This window comes from Lagenorhynchus albirostris, chromosome 14, assembly GCF_949774975.1.
Source record: "Lagenorhynchus albirostris chromosome 14, mLagAlb1.1, whole genome shotgun sequence".
Classification (NCBI taxonomy): Eukaryota; Metazoa; Chordata; class Mammalia; order Artiodactyla; family Delphinidae; genus Lagenorhynchus; species Lagenorhynchus albirostris.
Genome location: NC_083108.1, coordinates 77,689,660 through 77,709,647, shown reverse-complemented (window position 1 = coordinate 77,709,647; position 19,988 = coordinate 77,689,660). Strand labels below are relative to the sequence as shown.

Genomic DNA, 19,988 nt, shown 5'->3' with positions numbered 1-19,988 from the left:
GTTAACTTATTCCCATTTCACAGATGAGGAAGCTGGGGCTTGAATGAGATGTCTTTGGACATCGTTCCTCCTCCTCTCCCTGATGTCTTCTAGTCTAAAGGTGGGTAATTGCTGATGTTCTCCTGAGGATCACTTTCAGAAGAAAGGTGAGACTGGAAAGGTTGTGGGATTGACAGGTGAGTCCATGAGTGGAGGGGACCTGGATTCAAATTCTAGGCTAGGATATGTAGTGGTTTTACTCTGAAAAACAGCATTTCCCAGGAGTTCCCTGGCTGTCCAGTGGTTAGGACTCTGTGCTTTCACTGCCGTGGGCCTGGGTTCAATCCCTGGTCGGGGAACTGAGATCCTACAAGCCATGCAGTGTGTCCAAAAGAAAAAAAAAAAATTTTTTTAAATACATATGTATGGAATTAAAAAAAGCACTTCCTTTCACATCTGCAGCAGTGTTACCACTTGGCACACTTAAGAATGCTGGCAGCACAGAATCGTCCAACAGTGGTCCAGAGGAGGACATGGTCTTCAGTGGTAACGTCAGGAAAGGTTAGAGAGGCAGAATCCAAGACAGGCTCTGGAACCAGATGCCAGGGTGCAAATCCCAGCTCTACCACTTACCATTCATGCATCCATTCGACCTTGGGTAAAAACTCCCCTGTGCCTCAATTTCTTCATCTGTAGAACACTAGTACATACCTCACGGGGTTGTTGTGAAGGTTAAATGAGTTAATACACGTAGAGCATGTAGAACAGTGTTGGCATATGATAATCTCTATATAATTGTGCATCATTGCACAACTGGTGTCCACCCACAGGTTCAGTGCAGTCATATAGAGCCTGACCCATGGTGGGTGATAAAAAGTGGTGAAAAGAGACGAGTGGATGGAGAAGGGTAGGAAATAACTGTGAACTTTGGAAACATGTAATGTTCAGTGTCTGATTTGGGCATCTGGAAAGCTACAGTGGAGTATTTACACTTATTGCTATGCTCTCAACCACTAGACTGGATGGTCTTTCAAAAATGCAGAACAAAACTGAGGTGTGTCAAGTTGTGCTCACAGCAGTTAACATTCTAAATGAACTAAAGCCATCAGCATCAATTTATACAGACTTGTCTTAACAAGTAAGGAGGGTTTTTTTTAACCTCTACTTGTCAACATTCACAAAGGAGAATGAAGGAGGACGCATTGGTGAGAAAAAGAATGGGACAACAGGAGGAAGGAAAGCAGAGAGAAGCAGGGTGCCTAGTACAGTCCTGATGCATAGTAGGGTCTCGATCATTACTTGTTGAATGAGAGGATAACTGGATGGAGGGATGGAGGGAAGGATGGATGGATGGATGCCTAATCTCCCTTTCTGCCCCCATTTCAACCTTCAAACAAAGACAAAAGATTTCCAGAGATGAATGATCATCTCTGTTTTTTAAAGCCAACAGCTTCCTTAGGAAGAGATGATGAAAATACCATGTTTTCCAGTGTTGGACAAATCATAAATATCTCAAATTGTAGTGAAGCTCTGCCACTTACTAGTTTTGTGACCTGCAGTGAGTCGATATGACTCTCTGAGCATCATTTTTCTCATAAGTGGTCTCTAAGAATCCACACAGTGCAGACATCATATAATATCATGAATGGTTTATGTGCATGAGTGTAGGCTCATATTTATACATTATAACCAGGGCCCAGTTCATTAGTTTTGTTCATGCCAACTCTCTTATCATTATTATTCCGCAGCCTGTTATTGTATATTGATGACTCTTTACTTCTACACAGTACTCAAGCGTTTATAAAACACTGTGATGTCATAGCTACCACTTATTTAATGCTTATGTGCTCTCTCACAGGTCCTCACAACTCAGTGAGTAGGTACTTCCAATCCTGTATCAGTCATATATTCCCCCCAGTGATGCTGAGTAACAAGCAAGCACAAAAACCCCAGAACATTTAGCAATAAACATTTATGTGGGGTTCAGCCAACCAAGGTGAGGCTCATCTGATTTTGCTGCCTTGCTCACGAGCCTGTGGGGAACTGCAAGTTATCTACACAGCTTTGCTGATTTTGGCTGGACTCACTGACACATCTGGGGGTTGGCTTGATGTTGGCTGATTTAGGATGGCCTCTGCTGGGATGCCTGGGACAACTCAGGCTCCACAACATGAGCCTCTTCTCCTCTAGCAGGATTGCCTGGAAATTTTCCCATGGCAATTGCACAAACACTTTTGCAGACCTCTGCTTGCATAGCCTCTAACATTGCTTTGGCTAGAGCAAGTCACAAGATCCACACAGATTATTTAAAAGATGGGAGGGACTTCCTCGGTGGTCCAGTGGATAAGACTCAGCACTCCCAATGCAGGAGGCCCGGGTTTGATCCCTGGTCGGGGAACTAGACCCCGCATGCATGCCACAACTAAGAGGTCACATGCCACAACTAAGAGGTCCACATGCCACAACTAAAAGATCCCGCGTGCCACAAGGAAGATCTCACGTGCCACAACTAAGAGCCGGTACAGCCAAAATAAATTAAAAAATAAACAAAACCAAATAAATAAACAAAAGATGGGAAATACACTCCACCTCTTTTATAGGAGGATTGCAAAGGCTGTTATTGGTTGAACTGTGTCTCCTTAAAATTCATATGTTGAAGTCCTAACTTCAGAATGTGACATTCAGTCCTATCTCAGAATGTGACACTATTTGCAAATAGAGTCTTTACAGAGATAATCAAGTTAAAATGAGGTCTTTATGGTAGGCCCTACTCCAATGTGACTAGTATCCCTATAAGAGGCAGCAATTTAAACACAGACTAGGACACAGGGAAGGAAATGTGGAAAATGCCACCTATAAGCCAAGGAGAGAGGCCTGGGACAGATTCTTCCTCACAGCCCTCAGAAGGAACCAACTCTGCCAACACCTTGATCTCAGATTTCTGGCCTCTAGAACTGTAAGATTATAAATTTCTGTTGTTTAAACCACCCAGCCTGTGGTACTTTGTTAAGGCAGTCCTAGCAAACTAATACAAGGGGTAAAGAATGAAGGTAGGGACTTCCGTGGTGGCAAAGTGGTTAAGAATCCGCCTGCCAATGCAGGGGACACAGGTTCGAGCCCTGGTCTGGGAAGATCCCACATGCCGCGGAGCAACTAAGCCCGTGCACCACAACTACTAAGCCTGTGCTCTAGAGCCCACGAGCCACAACTACTGAGCCCACGTGCCACAACTACTTAAGCCCGTGCGCCTAGAGCCTGTGCTCCGTAACAAAAGAAGCCACTGCAATGAGAAGCCCACACACCGCAACGAAGAGTAGCCCCGGCTCGCCGCAACTAGAGAAAGCCCGTGTGCAGCAACAAAGACCCAACGCAGCCAAAGATAAAAAAGTAATTAATTAATTTAAAAAACAAGAATGAAGGCATTAATGCAATCAATCCTCAATACTTTATTCTTCAGTGGGGACACTGAGGCTCAGAGAGTCTGGTTAATGCCACCCAAGAGGCATCGGAGGTGTGAGTGGAACCCAGGTCTTCTTTACCGGACATCCTTGCACCTGCCATGGAAACATTTCAGTTCCCAATACTTTGTCTTTTCCTAGGTGGCGTCCAACAGGGAGGCACCGGCACATGCAGGACACTGTTCATGCCCAACTAGGCAAGGCTGTGCATGTTGCTTCAAAGCTTCTGTTTTAATGATGTAGTAATTGTTTTTATGGCTTTCCAATGAAGTGTGCAGAGCTCTGATAGGCATCACTGGTTTCTTGAGGGCCTTTATTTGACCTGAGACTGTACAGAGCTTCTGATAGATACAAAAAGGCGTGTGAGGCAAAGAGGAGAAAATTCTGGTCAAATATTTTTCAAAATATTTTTTGGCTAATCACTCTACACATTTGAGCCACCAACTACATCTGCATTGAACATACTCAATTATTTGGGATAACTTTGAAGCCACTGGAATGATTTCTTTGGACAGAATAAAATGAAAGGAAAAGAATTGGGTCATTAATTCACGTTATCAGTCAGGGTTCTTGAGACAAAAAGAACCAATAGGAGAGAGAGAAAGAGAGAAAGAAAAAGAAAGGAAGGAAGGGGGGAGAGAGGGAGAGGGAGAGAGAGAGAGAGAGAGAGGGAGGGAGGGAGGGAGGAAGGAAGGAAGGGAGAAAGAAAAAGAAAGAGAGAAAGATTTATTATAGTTATTGGCTCATATGATTATGGGGGCTGAGAAGTCTGCCATCTGCAAGCTGAAGACCCAGGAAAGCCAGTGGTGTAGTTCAAAGGCCCCAGAGCCAGAGAGCTGATGTATAGATTCTAGTCCAGGTGCACAGGCCTGAGATCTAGGAGTGCCAAGGGCAGGAGAAGATCAATGTCCCAGCTCCAATAGTCAGATAGGGTTAATTCAACCTTCCTCCACCGGTTTATTCTATTCAAGCCCTCCGTGGATTGGATGAGGCCCACCATGCTGGGGAGGGCCACCTGCTTTACCTAGTTCACCAATTCGAAAGCTAATCTCTTCCAGAAGCACCCCGACAGACATAACCAGATAAAATATTTAGCCAGCAATTTGGGCATCCCATGGCCCGGTCAAGTTGACACGTAAAACTAATATTTACTGAATACCTACTACGCGCCATGCACTGTTACAGCTCTTAGAATACAGACATGAGTGAGGTACAATCCACACACACAAGAAGCTTCACTACCTCATTCACTGTTCACTCAACAAATTCTAATTATGAGCATCTACTGAGATGAACAAGACACACATGGTCCCTGCTCTCGTGGGGTCTACAGGTGAGCTGGTGAAACAGGTATTGGATAACTGATGGCATAATTAAGCAATGACAATAGTGATGAGCGCTGCAAAGGAGAAGCTGAAGTTGTTAATGACTGTGTGACAGGAAGACCTGATCCATTTATTTTGGGGGGAGGGGAGGGAGGGTGGAGGGATGAGGAAAGACTATCATTAGGAAATGAGGTTTGAGCTAAGATTTCTTTTTCTTTTCTTTTTTTTTTTGCCATGCTGAGCAGCGAAAGCACAGAGTCCTAACCACTGGACTGGCAGGGAATTCCCTTGAGCTGAGCTGAGTAGGGATTAGCCAAACAAAGATAGTGGAAACTTCCTCCTGAGAAGGAGAAAGGAAGCTGCCCAGACACCCAGGAGCTGGGCTGGTACTTACTGTCAGCTCGGCCTTGGTGTTGCGATGAGCCGTTCTGCTGGTACTCACGGCCAGGGCTTGGCGTTCTCCTGTTGAAGATAAACAATTGCACAGAACATCAATATCAGACAAGGCCACTCTGAGTCCACAGGGGAGCAAGACAATGGAACACAGACCAAACATGAACACCGTCCAAACAACAAAAATGACCAAAATTCCCCTTCCCTGTCTAATATGAGGGGCTGCTGCTTCTTTACCAATTTCCCACATGAGCTGAATCAGCCTTTTCTCCCTTTCGATAAGATTTATTAAGATGCCCAGTCATAGAATTACTCCCACTTCCTGCCAGTATCCAGTCCAGAGCAAAGTCCCAGTTCTTTAAACCCTCCCCAAATCACCCAACCTAAGTCCAAATCCCATACTAAGTCCTTTTTAAAACCTTCTTACTGAGATACCCCACAGCTCCCATAGTGCCTCTCCCCGCTCACTGCAATGAATACTAATCCCAATTTGTTCAACTGCGAGTGTGTTCCTGGTGGTCTTTAGCTGAAGGGCATTGACGCTTGGTAAATCTGGATGTTTAATTAATATTTATCATAGATAATGTATTAGTTTTACAATAAATTTAAGATGGAATTGTTTTTATGTGCTGTATACACACATTCACAGTACACTGAGAACCTTTTATAATTAATGTGTCTAGTATATCTTTATTTAGATTCGAAGCATAGTTTATTATCTTCAATCATAATGAAGGCTTAGAGTTCTCATAGCTCTGCTTTCGGCAATCTGTAGTTGTCACTTTTCTTCAAGTCCTAACCTGTGTTACTAATGATCTGGGAGAATCCATAGTGAGCTTTGGCCTTTGGCACCTTGACCTTAACTTGACCAAGGCAGAACTCATTAATTGCTTCTAAAAACCCGGCTGACTGGAAATTTAGAAGAATTTATCCTATAAATTCACTGGCACAAAAATCCAAAGACATACACAGAGACATCTATCGCTTCGTTGGCAATAACAATAACCCCCTCCCCCCCAAAAACTGGAAACAACCCAAATTTCCATCAATACTCAGCTGGCTAAATGAATCTTAATACACACACCTCTACAGTGGAATACTACATAGTCATTAACAATAATGTTGTAAATATACATTAATTGGTTTGGAAAGATGCAGATAATATACTGTGGGAAAAAAGTTGTAGAATAATATAATCCAAGATTAATACACTCACTCACACACACACACACACACACACACATACACACACACACATTTTTCTTAAAACATATTTTTATACCATAGGTAAAAGTGGGTTACTTCTGGGGATTGGGATTGAAGACTTTTATTCCATCTACATGTTCAAAAGTCATGTTGTATTGCTTTTACTTTAAAAAAATGCATTTTTTATTTGTCCCATTTGCTGTATTCGTTTACCAGATTCACCAACCACACAGTCCCCATCTAGGATCTTATCTTCTTTTCTTGTCACGAAACCCAGCCAAATGCTGAGCCAAACATTTCTATCTCTGAAACACTTCTCAAAGCTTCACCATACCCTTCCTTCTGCTCTAGGCCAGGCTGACCTGTCAGTTCTCCCGGACTCTACCTCCTCACTGTATACTCTGTACTGCCACAGGGGACTCTTTCTAGCATACATAACCATAATCTTCATTCCTCTGCCCCAAAACCTTTGGCTCTCCTGGACCAACAGAATAAGCTTCAAACTTTCACTGTGGACTCCAAGATTCCATTTTAGCTCCACTTTACCATTTCAGGCTTAAGTCAAGCGTCCAAGGCATCCTTCACTCACATCCCAGACACAGCAGCATTAATGGATACCCTGAATTTGAACCTGCATTAACATACCTTCAAATCTTTGTTCACGTTGTTTTCTCCTTCCCCATGCCCCTTCTTTTAAATTACGTCTTTTAAAATACAAGAGTCTTGGGCTTCCCTGGTGGCACAGTGGTTAGGAATCCGCCTGCCAATGCAGGGGACACGGGTTGGAGCCCTGGTCTGGGAAGATCCCACATGCCGCGGAGCAACTAAGCCCATGTGTCACAACTACTGAGCCTGTGCGCCTAGAGCCCGTGCTCCACAACAAGAGAAGCCACTGCAGAGAGAAGTCCGTGCACTGCAACGAAGAGGAGCCCCCGCTCGCCGCAACTAGAGAAAGCCCATGCGCAGCAATGAAGATGCAATGCAGCCAAAAATAACTAAATAAAATAAATAAATTTATTAAAAAATAAATGAAATAAAATAAAAGAGTGTTGACTTACATTCGACACTGTAAATGTTTCTTCTTGCTTGTACTACAAGGTAGCCTAACATGATTGGAAAAATGCACAGATTTTGAGTCGACCACCTGGGATGAAATCTCAGCTGCCACTTACTCTGTGACATTTACTTCACTATTCTGTACCTTGGTTTCCTCATCTGTAAAATAGGGATAATAATAAAACCAGTTTCCTAAGCTCACTTTCACAAAGTATAGAAGTACTGAACACAGTAAACACTGGAAAAACGGTAATTATTTTGATTATTGGATTCTAAGGTGACATTATTTTCTGTTGCTCTTGAGAAGCTGAAACTTCTAAAGTAAATGCTCCCCTCCCAAAGCTACTAGCCTTTTGAGTTCTTATGATTGCTTTTTATGTATAACTTTTTTGGCCTTAGTCTCCATACATAATAGTTAAGAGCTTAAGCTCTGAAGTCAAACTTTCTGGATTCATGATCTCGACTGGATTCAAGGCAAGCTTGGGCAGAATAACCAAGTCTATGTGCCTCACTTTCTCCATCTATAAAGTGAGTGAATAATATTCCTGCCTCATAACGTTTGTTTTGAAAATTAAATGTGATCATCTCTGGAAAGTGCTTAACGTGGTGCTAGCACATAGTAAGCACTCAATAAATGTTAGCTAGTATTATTATGAGAGAGAGAGGGACAAGGAGAATATACTCAGGATAGGTTTAAAAAGGTGGAATTTAGAGACTTCCCTGGTGGTCCAGTGGTTAAGACTCTGCGCTCCCACTGCAGGGGGCACAGGTTAGAACTCTGGTCGGGAAACTAGATCCTGCATACCCTGTGATGAGGCCAAAAAATAAAATAAAAATTTTAAAAATTATTAAAAAGGTGGAATATATTTTAAGGACCCAGACAGAAAAATAACGCTGCCTCAGGGATTCTCAGCTAAGCACTACCGACACTTTGGGCTGGACTGTTCTTTGTTGTGGAAGCTGTTCTGCATCCCCCAAATAAAGGATAGAACATTTAAACAGCATCCCTGGCTTCTCCCTGAGACAAGAAGGAAGCGGGCAGGGCACAACTGCTAGAAGAATGAGGAGTCGGAGACAGCCGTTGAGAAAAACTGGATGCGACAAAAAAAAAAACAAAAAAAACGCTTAGAACCAGCTACACCCAAGATGGCGAAAGATCTGACTTCCAGTTGACCTTGAGCCTCATTATACGCTTATTGTAATATATTAGCATACTAATGACACACCCACCAGTGTGCTGACAGGCGCCATGACAGTTCCAAGGCTGACCATAAAAGGCCAAAAAGCAGGCAGTGGCCCAATAACTGGAAATCCCAGCCCCTTCCCCCAAACAGAATATTCCTCCTACCTGTTAGCATATGAAATTACCAAGCCCATAAAAACTAACCACTCCCACACCCCCGGGGCAGTCTCACCTTCTGAGAGGGTCCCAGTTCCGCCTATGGTATGTGTCTCTCTCCAAATAAACTTGCTTTCATTTTACTTTGGCTCGCTGCTCTTGAATTCTTTTCTGTGTGAAGCCAAGGACCCTCACTCGGTGGCCCATCCCGAGAACTCCCCAGAGACCTTGGACATGACCATTCTCTCACTCCCCGCTTCTCCTGCAAGATCCCCACTAGTTGCCAGTAGCAGCCCCTTTGCCCAGTCCAGTTGTAATAATCAAAAATGATTCCAAACATTGCCAAATATCCCCTTGGGGAGGGGAGGGACAAAATCATTTTCCGTTAAGAACCACTGGGCTACCTTCACAGGACCCAGAAAGTTGTTGGCCCATACGGCTCTGTCCTCTTGGCTTCTTTCTACCCTTTAAATTGCTCTGCAGGGACTTCCCTCATGGCGCAGTGGTTAAGAATCCGCCTGCCAATACAGGGGACACAGTTTCGAGCCCTGGTCCGGTAAGATCCCACAGGCCGTAGAGCAACTATGCCCGTGCGCCACAACTACTGAGCCTGCGCTCTAGAGCCCTCGTGCCATAACTAGTGAACCTGCGCTCTAAAGCCCGTGCTCCGCAACAAAAGAAGCCACCGCAATGAGAAGTCTGAGCACCGCAACAAAGAGTAGCCCCTGCTCGACGCAACTAAAGAAAGATCACGTGCAGCAACGAAGACCCAACGCAGCCATAAATAAATAAATAAATTTAAATTGCTCTGCAAATCAGCTTCCTCTGCAAGTTTTGCTCTTCTGCTCCCCCATAACTTAAGCCCATCTGGGCTTTAGTTTGCCATTGAAACAGGAGGGAAGGAGCAGAGCACAACCTTTTTTTTTTTTTTGGCTGTGTTGGGTCTTCGTTGCTGTGCGCCGGCTTTCTCTAGTTGCTGTGCGCGGGCTTTCTCTACTTGTGGTGAGCAGACGCAACTCTGTTGTGGTGTGCGGGTGTTGCAGAGTGTGGGAGTCTCATTGTGGTGGCTTCTCTTGTTGCGGAGCACGGGCTCTAGAGCGCAGGCTCAGTAGTTGTGGCGCACGGGCTTAGTTGCTCTGCAGCATGTGGGATCTTCCCGGACCAGGGCTCGAACCCATGTCCCCTGCCTCGGCAGGTGGATTCTTAACCACTGCACTACCAGGGAAGCCCAGGGCACATCCTTTAAAAGGTTGACAGAGTCGTTGAGGATATGACAAAGACTGGTTAGAACTGTTAGGTCCAAGATGGCGGAAGACTGGACTTCCAGTGGACCTCGAGCCTCATTATACACTCATTGTAATACATTAGCATGCTAAATGACACCAGTGCCATGACAGTTCTGAGGCTGACCATCAAAGATCAAAAAGTGGGCGGTGGAGGGACTTCCCTGGTGGTCCAGTGGTAAAGAATCCATCCTGAAATGCGGGGATATGGGTTCAATCCCTGGTCGGGGAACTAAGATCCCACATGCTGTGGGGAAACTAAGCCTGCGCACCACAACTACAGAGCTCACCTGCTCTGGAACCCATGCACTACGAGAGAGAAAACCCACATGCTACAACTAGAGAGAAGCCCGCGTGCCACAGCGAAGAGCCTGCATGCCGCAACAAAAGATCCCACATGCCACAATGAAGATCCCACGTGCCGCAACTAAAGACCCGATGCAGCCAAAAAAAAAACAAAGTGCCGGTGGCCCAATTCCTGGAAATCTCCGCCCCTTCCCCAAAATAGTTGGAATAATCCTCCCACTTGTTACCCAGCCCATAAAAACTAACCACCCCATATTTCAGGGCCCCTTGCCTTCTGAGATAGCCCACACTCTTGGTGGAGTGTGTTTTTCCCAAGGCCATTTTCACCTTTTGAGACAGACCACATTCTGTCCACAAAAGGTGTTCTCTCTCTAAATAAATCCACTTCTTACCTATCACTTTGTCTTTCACTGAATTCTTTCTGCAATGAGACATAAAGAACTCGAGCTTCTGTAAGTCCTGAGACAAGGTATGTGATCTCGACAGTGGGTTTAAGTCCCAATCTGCGTTGTGCAGTTTCACCGTGATACCAACGTTGGCCCATGCATTCCCATGCCGTTAACAGCTCCAACATGGCTGCCTTCCATTTCCCTTTATGCAGAGTCTCAAGAAACAAAGACTCTATTTGGCTAAACTATAGTCAGGTGTCAACCTCTAGTCCAATCGGCTGTGACCAGGAGAAAAAAGGCACCTGGAATCAGCATGGGAGCCCTGGGTTCCACACTTTCAGCAGGGATCCTGGGGTGCTTCCAAGGAAGGGGTTGTGGCCAGGTCAGGAATCCCCAAACCTGTTCCCATAGCATCTGTCTTCTCCCTTTTCCTCAGATGGTTTTCAAATATGACCCCCGCTGCCAAGGAGCCTGCCACCACCCAAAAACTTCTATCAAGTTTTTGCTTCTGGTCAGTCACGGGCTTTTTAGCACTGTTTTCAAAGAATGAACAGGCTTCAAATATGGGTTCCAGACAGTAGTCAAGACATTTATTTGGCTTCCTACGAGAACTTTCTTAACTCTTTTTGGCTTTTCAGAATTGATTCAAGTAATTAAGATTGCAAGACTAGTGAGATATCCCTGTGTGTCTTAAAGAGAATCAGAACATGGCACACAAAATATGCCACTTTGGCATAAGGATTGTTTGGAGTTGTAAGCAATTAAGAAGCAGCAAACAAAGAAAGAGCTCCTAGGTCTCCCCCCCATTTACATAGAAGTAGAACATAAATTTCCCTTTGTGAAAGTCTTCCCCTCCTGTCTTCTATACCAGAAGAAGGTGAAACAACCATTATCACTGGAGATAGAACTTCAGCATGAAAATGGGTTTTTACTACAAAAAAACTTTACTAAAATAACACTTATCTTCCATTAGTTCCCCCACATATTTACCTTCCCACAATTTACTACCCCTAAAAGTCCAAACCCCTTTTCCTTTGCCTTGTTACTTCTCCACAAATGTATTGCCTTTTGTTAAAATGGTATATAAACTGCCCAGATGTAACCACCTTCTTCAGTCTTCATTTCTTTTCTAAGAAGGCCTCTGTGCATGTTTTAAAAAGAATTAAAATATTAACATCAAGTAAAATCTGTTCACCTCTTCTCCTGTTAATCTGTTTTTTGTCAGTCTAATTTGCAGGCCCCATGAACAGAACCTAAGAAGTAGAGGAAAGGATTTTTTTTCCTTCCCTACAGTATTATAAACACACTAGACCAATGTGATTTCTTAGCTTTGTTGAAACAAAGATCTTTTGGAAGATAATAAACAACATTTTTAAGTTACATACAACTTCAGAGTGGTTGATGGCCCTCAAGCCACTTCTTGAATCCTGTAAGATTTTATATATGTATAGAAATATAATATATATGTAAATCAGTTGAACATATATTGTATCCAGTGTATTTGAATGCACACACATTTACCTTATATGAATTCAATTATGAGAAAGAGAGAAAAATTTATCCTGCAGCACTTAAAACCAATCACACTAGAATTTGTCCTCAGTGCCTCATAAAAAGGAAGGTCACAAAGAGAAACAGAAACAAGATAACTTATCTCTTGCCTTTTGCCCTTGTAAAGACCCCGGGCAATTTAAGGTAATTTTTGCCCTAAGCATTAACACTAGAGCCTATCCCTTTAACCTCTCATTCAAGACATAACTCTACAGTAACTCCCCTACATACAAACCTTCAAGTTGCAAGATTTCAAAGACACGAATGTGCCCCTGTATGTCAGCTGTTGTACTGTACTACTGTACTTTTCAAGGTACTGTACTGTAAGATTAAAAATCTTTTATTTTTTGTTTGTTTTTTATGTATTATTTGTGTGAAAAGTAATATAAACCTATTACAGTACAGTACTATATAGCCGATTGTGTTAGTTGGGTACCTAGGCTAACTTTGTTGGACCTGTGAACAAACTGGACTTAAGAACGTGCTCTCAGAATGGAACTCATTCGTATGTAGGGGACTTACTGTACAGGTTTTCCATATCAATGGTTTCCATGTCAGCCGTACCCATAGGTGGTCATAAAAGCAATTTAATGGGTCATGACCACTATTTTTTAAAAAATTAAATAGAAAATATCAGAGGGCAAGATTCACAATATGATAATTATTTCATTAAAGCTTTGCTTAATTTTTATAGTGTGTGTGTATGTGTTTCTTACTCTGGTCAAAAATGTCTGAAAGTCACTGTTCTATAGTCTGTGCTGTCCAATATTGGTAGCCAGTAGGTACACGTGGCTATTAAGCACCTGAAATGAGGTTGGCCAGAATAGACATGTGCTGTAAGTGTAAAATACATATGGAATTTCAAAGACTAAACCCAAAAAAGAGAATCACGATAAAACTAATAATTTTATAGTGATTACATGTTAAAATATAACATTTCACTTTGGATGTATGATGTTGAACAAAATATTAAAATTGTAAGCAGATAAGGTAGGGGGTCCCTGGAGAAAGAAAACCAGGCATGTCTTTCTTGATATAAGAGAAGCCATTTTGGGCCTAAGCAAGTTGTGATCTATGGCTGGCCTCAATCCTTGCCCTTGAACAGGTCTCAGTAATTAATGACCTTAAGGGAACAGAAGAATGCAGAAACAGGCAACTTATCAGGCAAGAGAAGTAAAAACAGCAAAGATAATATATCAGTTGTAAAGACTCCCAGTTCTGTTTCAATGGTAAAGATTAGCGTGAAGCGCTCAACCACCAGATAACTGGAATCTATGGGATGATGATGTTGACCTCTTCTCACCCTTTTAGTGACTTCAATCAACTAAAGCTTGTACTCTGTGGACGACCCAGGTCCCTTCGTGAATATGCAGGTACGCTTAGCTTAAAACTTGCCCAATATTGCTGTTCAGGGAGACAGTGTTTGGGGAAAGATCCCTGCTGTCCTCCTTACTTGCTGCAAGGATAATAAATCCTTCCTGGGTTTCCCTGGTGGTCCCGTGGTTAGGACTCCACGCTTCCACTGCAGAGGGCACAGGTCCAATCCCTGGTCGGGGAACTAAGATCCTACATGCTGTGTGGTGCAGCCCCAAAAATGAAATAAAATAAAAAAATAAATCCTTCCTTCCCCCCATCTTTGTTTGTTTCCTTTTCTTTTTTTTTTTTTGGATCAGCAGCTAAGTTTGCCATCAGCTTTATTTTTCCCCCCATCTTTGGCTTGTTTGTGTCTTTTGGCTGGACACCCACCAAGAGGCAAACCCAGTTTACAGGTGACAAAATTAATTTCACATTTTTTTTTACTGTTATAATGTGGCTACTAGAAAAATTTTAATTATACATGTGGTTCTCATTGTATGCCTGTTGGACAGCACTGCTCTATGTGTTTTGGCCAAGTATTATATGTATATACATGTGTGTGCACAAGATATATCTATAATCTGGCTTGTATCATCTTTCCACAGCATCTATCACCATCTTATTACCAAACACTTAGAGAGAACTGTTCAGTGTCAAAATGAGTGCCAGCCTTTCAATGTCAGCTGAAAGGGCTGCCCCCATCAGCTGAAGCATCCTCTTCCAAAGCAGAGAATACCTGTTGACTCAGTCTGACTCATCTGCCTGACTGACCTTAGTCTGATGTTGCAGCACCTTGGCAGAGATGACAAATGTTTTTTTTTTCCTCTTAACCTTATTAGTTCAGAAAGGATTATAACCATCCTGCCAATGGGTATGCACTCCAAATGACCACACATCCTGGATCAGGCAGGAAATGACTGCTTATCTACTTCCTGTGTTCTCTGTAAATCTCTCCACACATCAGCTTTACCATTCCTCATATTCTCCTTCCCTCTCCTAGCTCAAGATCTTGTTATCTGTCAATCATAATCTTGATCTTTCTACTTGTGTAGAATGGTGTGCTAGAATGGTGTGCTAGAATGACCCCCGCAACACACACACACACACACACACACACACACACACACACACACACACACACACACACACACACACACACACACACACCTGCCACTCCCTGTCACTCCTGATTAGTTCTAGCCTCTATGGAGCCACTCGTTTTCCCCGAGCTTGACTTCTTCTACATCCAATACCTCTATATCATATTAATCTAAGAATTCTTCCCTTCCTTCAGGTTAGTAATAGTAATAATAATAAGCTGTCTTTTATAGAGTACTTATCTTCAGACACTATACCACACATTTTCTCTCATGTAAACATCACAATAATTTTGTTGTGTTGTGAATACTTCTCCCACTTCATAAATGAGGAAAGTTTGCCTTATGAGGTGACCTGAATTGTAAGATCCATGATGTCTTGTTCACCATATACCCAATGTATACAACAAGTGCCTGATACATACATGGAAATGCTTGATAAATGTCTGTTGAATAAATAAGTGAATGAATAAATGGTGGCACACACCACTTTCTACCTTAACTTATAGTTGTGTCCATGTGCTAACAACCTTATTATGAGTTCCTTGAGGGCAGGATTTAGTTTTGCATTTCCTGTGCTTGCTAGCATAATACCTGCCACAGAGTGGACACTCAGAGATATATCAAACAAATTTAAAAAATAAATGATTAAATGAATATCATAGTCCCACAACTTCAGAATATGGCATTCCCTTGCTAAGAATCGTTCAGTGACTCCCTATTACCCTTAGGCTAAGGCCCAAGCTATTCTTCATGGCCCACGAGGACTCCCTCACCACTTGAGCCATTCATTATCTCTTGGAGCTCCAGCCACAAGCTCTTCAAACTTCTTTCAGCTCCTCAAATTCGGACTTAGGTTGAGGGCCAGAGCTTCTACTTCCCCTCTCAGGGCCTTTCACCTGGCCATTGTCACCTGCACCCAACCCCACTGCTACCCCCTCCACATGGCCAATTCCCCTCAGAGAGATCTCATTGTACCCTGTACTTTGGCTTTGTAGTGCTTATTGCAAGGATAACTCAATAATTGTGTTTATGTTTCTTTTATCTAGTGTTTATTTCCTGAAACACCCCATGAAGTAAGGAGTATGTTTGTTTTGTTTATCACAACGTACCAGTGTCTAGCCGAGACAGGAAACCACTGGCCCACACATGTTTTCTGGCCTACCCTCCAAATGTTATAGATATGTGATATGAATTCATTACAAAATTTTAAAAATATGTATTTCACCAAAAATTCTGAATTTATGACTTCTCTTGGGGAAAAAAAAAAAAAATCCAAAGACCCAGCAGTACTGCATATATGAGTCAGGATAGGCAAGCAATGCAACAGTAACAACCCCAGAGGACTGGATTGTCACTCACACCACAAGTCTGACGTGTGAGTTCCATCTGGAACATTGACAGTCATTGTAGCTGAAGGAAAAGTAGACCTAGCAAACCATGCTTATCGCTCTCACCCAGAAGTGACACGCACCTCTTCCACCCACATTTCATTGGCCAAAGCCAGTCAACAGCATGGAGATACATAATCCTGCTGCAGGGAGGGCCTTGCCTCCCACGGTGACAAGAGACTCTCTGCTCTGCTGAGGGACTCAGGGATACGGAGGATATGGATTTCCTACTTCTTTCGCGCTTGCTTTCTTCACACTGTAAAGGTATAAGCAACCCAAGTTTTTCTCTATTATCTCTAAGAGGTCCTAAGATGCTGTGATGAGGCATCTGTAATTATGTGCAAAACAATCTCTTGTCCAATCTGCAATGCTTCTGCTAATTTCCTTTCGCCAGGCTACTAGATTTCAGGTTATCTCTTCCTACACACAAACACCAGTGCTCCCATGCGGACACTTGAGGGGACATCATTCCATTTTTAGCCAGGTTCCAGATCGTCCCCCTTTTCTGATTCCCATCTGTTGACGACTCTCTCATGTGTGTGTGCATGTGAGTAAACATACACACACATGCATTTATGAACGCCTATGTAAATTTCATTATTTCTTCCAATGAACGTTTAATACAATGTTAGACACCTGGGGTAAAACGACGAGCAAGATAAGCAAGGACACTAGCCTTCTGGATCTCAAAAGTCCCAAAGGAAAGACAGCAGCAATCACAGGAAATGGTTATGATAAGTTCTACCATAAAAGAAGTTCGAAGAGCTACAGGAAGCCTGAGCCCAGAGCCAGAAGGTTCATGGACCACTTCCCAGAAGAAATGACATTCAATCTAACACCTCAAAGTTGGTAGTAATTAGTGAGGCAACTCCAGGAAGAGGGAACAACTGTGAGAAGACCCAGAATCCAAAGAGAGCACTGGATCTGTAAGAAACAAATGAGTTCAGTGCAGCCGGGACATGAGTGGCAGGAGACATGATGGAAGCAGGTGGGGAAACACAGAAGAAGCTAACGAGGGATGCAAGTGCCAGACCTTATAAGGCCTTCGGTGCTCCGTGAAGCAGACGGAATTTAATTCTGGGTGAAACAGGGAGCCAAGGCAATGAAGGCTTTCAAGGTGTGATGTGTGATCCAATTTACATTTGCTCCACGCGGATTTTCACAACGGGCTGGAAGTCTTGGCACTGGCCCATCAGAGTGGATCAGACAGGGTCCTGTAGGCACCCTGCTCTTATAGGCATCTACCCACTGGTCGCTGAAGGTCTGAAGTGTCCCGGGGGAGAGGCTGGGCTGCCTGGAGGACAGGGGACTCAGGACAGTGGCTTTTTACCACTGTATAGTGTTAATTTACCACTTCATTAATTATACTCATAAATATCTAAAAATACACATATGAGGAAGATGAAGAAAATATACACCAGCAAAAGTTACCTTTTAGGATAACAGGATTAGTGGTCTAGTTCTTAAGTATTTTAATTTTTAAACAGCCAGCATGGCCATCCTGAGGCATAACAGCTAAATACATGTGCTAATGTCTACACAGAACAAATAAGCCAGGATGATATTCAGGAAGATTAACTGATGCTCTTTCCCCCCACCGCCACTATGTCCTATTATCCCATGGCCGTTCTCTATTTATGGGGTCAGACCATGAAAGCAGAAAAACGGCTTTTAAGTTTCAAAAGACCCACCTTGAAGGGACTCAGGCCAGAGGAAAATAAACCCAAAAAAGCAGACCAGGGAGCTCTTGCCTTCAAAATGAGATAAAAGAGGAAAGGAACTGGAGAGAGTGTGGGCACTGGGGAGTACCTGTCCCCCAAGGGGTGCTGTCAACAGAAACCCCAGTCTGGAATCCGAATGCTGGAAACCTGTGCTCTGAGCAGTTCACGCAAGAAGCCAGCAAGGATCCGGCAAGAACCCAAGAGGGGAAATAGGATCCGGGCACGTGAAACAGTCCTTCCTCCCACAGAGGACTCCATGCCTCACCCTCTCCCCACGACCCTGACACCGATGTTATTTAAGCCTCCTGGAACTTGAAAGAGTCAGGCTCTCAGAACCCAGCTATAAGAGATGTTCTTGGAACAATTGGGGAGTTCTGAATATGGACTGGATTTTAGATGATATTATGAAATTACTGTGAATTTCCTTAACTGTGGTAATGGTATTGCAATTATGTAGGAGAAAGTCCTTTTACTTAGGAAAATCAGGCTGAACTGTTAAGAGGTAAAATACCATAACTTCTGCAACTTATTTTCAAATAATTCAGTGGGGAAAATACGCAAGTACATAGGGGGGAGAGAGAGAAAGCAAATCCAGAAAAATATTAAGAACTAGCATAGAAAGGGGGGCATATGGGTATTCACTGTGCTAGTGTTTCAATTCTCATAGGTTTTCATTTTCCAATAATAAACTTCTAAAATAAAATTTTATAGTAAAATTCATAATTGCTGAATGCCAGAAGTCACAAGGAAACTGTTGATCCAATAATACCAGTTTTATGTATTTATTTATTTATCGGCTGCGTTGGGTCTTCGTTGCTGCGTGCGGTCTCTCTCTAGTTGCGGCGACCGGGGGCTACTCTTCTTTGCAGTGCGCGGGCTTCTCATTGCAGTGTTTCTCTTGTTGCAGAGCACGGGCCCTAAAGTGCACAGCCTTCAGTAGTTGCGGCACACGGGCTCAGCAGTTGTGACTCACAGGCTCTAGAGCACAGGCTCAGTAGTTGCGGTGATGGGTTTAGTTGCTCTGCGGCCTGTGGGATCTTCCCAGACCAGGGCTCAAACCAGTGTCCCCTGCATTGGCAGGTGGATTCTTAACCACTGCACCACCAGGGAAGTCCTCAATAATACTAGTTTAAAATGTGTTAAGAAGCACAAAGAATCGTTTGTATTAAGTATATTCATAAATTTGTAAAAACTTATACACATGAAAAAGATAAAGAAGGTGCAAATAATAGTTGTTAAATTAGAATGGTGGGGGCTTCCTTGGTGGCACAGTGGTTAAGAATCCGCCTGCCAATGCAGGAGACACGGGTTCGAGCCCTGGTCCGGGAAGATCCCACATGCCGCGGAGCAACTAAGCCCGTGTGCCACAACTCCTGAGCCTGCGCTCTAGAGCCTGCAAGCCATAGCTACTGAAGCCCGCATGCCTAGAGCCCGTGCTCCGCAACAAGAGAAGCCACTGCAATGGGAAGCCCATGCACCACAACAAAGAGGAGCCCCTGCTTGCTGCAACTAGAGAAAGCCCACGTGCAGCAACGAAGACCCAACGCAGTCAAAAATAAATAAGTTAAATAAATAAATTAAAAACAAACAGCACCAGCTTTTGGGGAAAAAAAAATTAGAATGGTGGGATTATCTGTGGCCTTTCCCTCTATTTCTCACCCTTCTGTGCTTTTATAATATTAAAAATTAATTTTAGATGTTAGCTTAAAAAAAGATGGGTGAAGAGAAGAGATCCTGAATTGACTGCAATTAAGTATCTACCACCCAACATAATGAGAGTTCAGAATATAAATTAAATTGAATTATGGGAAAGTAAGAAAGGTACTGTTATTCCTGGGTTAGTGAACCAAGAATTTACACAAGTCAGGTGTGCTAGTTGCAAACAACAGAAACCAACTCTGGCTCCTTTCAGAGTTCTAGGGATGGTGGAGAGCTTACAGAATCTCCTGGAAGGCTGGAAAGCCAGGCCTGGCAAGTGGGCAGGCGTAAAGGCAGGCTGACCAGCAGCCACTGACAAATTCAGGTGACAAGAACAGCTCAGAGAGGACAAGACTGCAGCAGCCACTGAACAGAGGGTGCCACAGCTCAGACGGCCGTCCCTGCTGGTCCTGGGCACTGAAGGCTGCCTCTGGCCCCAC

General features: G+C 43.4%; 1 protein-coding gene across 4 annotated transcripts in view; it reads right to left on the bottom strand.

The window, feature by feature from the left end:
• The window catches only part of SUDS3 (SDS3 homolog, SIN3A corepressor complex component), a 292,235-nt gene that overhangs the window by 201,230 nt on the left and 71,017 nt on the right, over positions 1-19,988 (bottom strand). For 3 of the 4 annotated variants that reach the window (XM_060120936.1, XM_060120937.1, XM_060120939.1), the window contains exon 13: positions 5,157-5,224. In XM_060120936.1, coding sequence (XP_059976919.1) covers positions 5,157-5,224 — 68 coding nt within the window. Of the gene's footprint in view, positions 1-3,413; positions 3,779-5,156; positions 5,225-19,988 lie in introns of those variants that run through there. The other variant, XM_060120938.1, reaches the window with a different exon arrangement.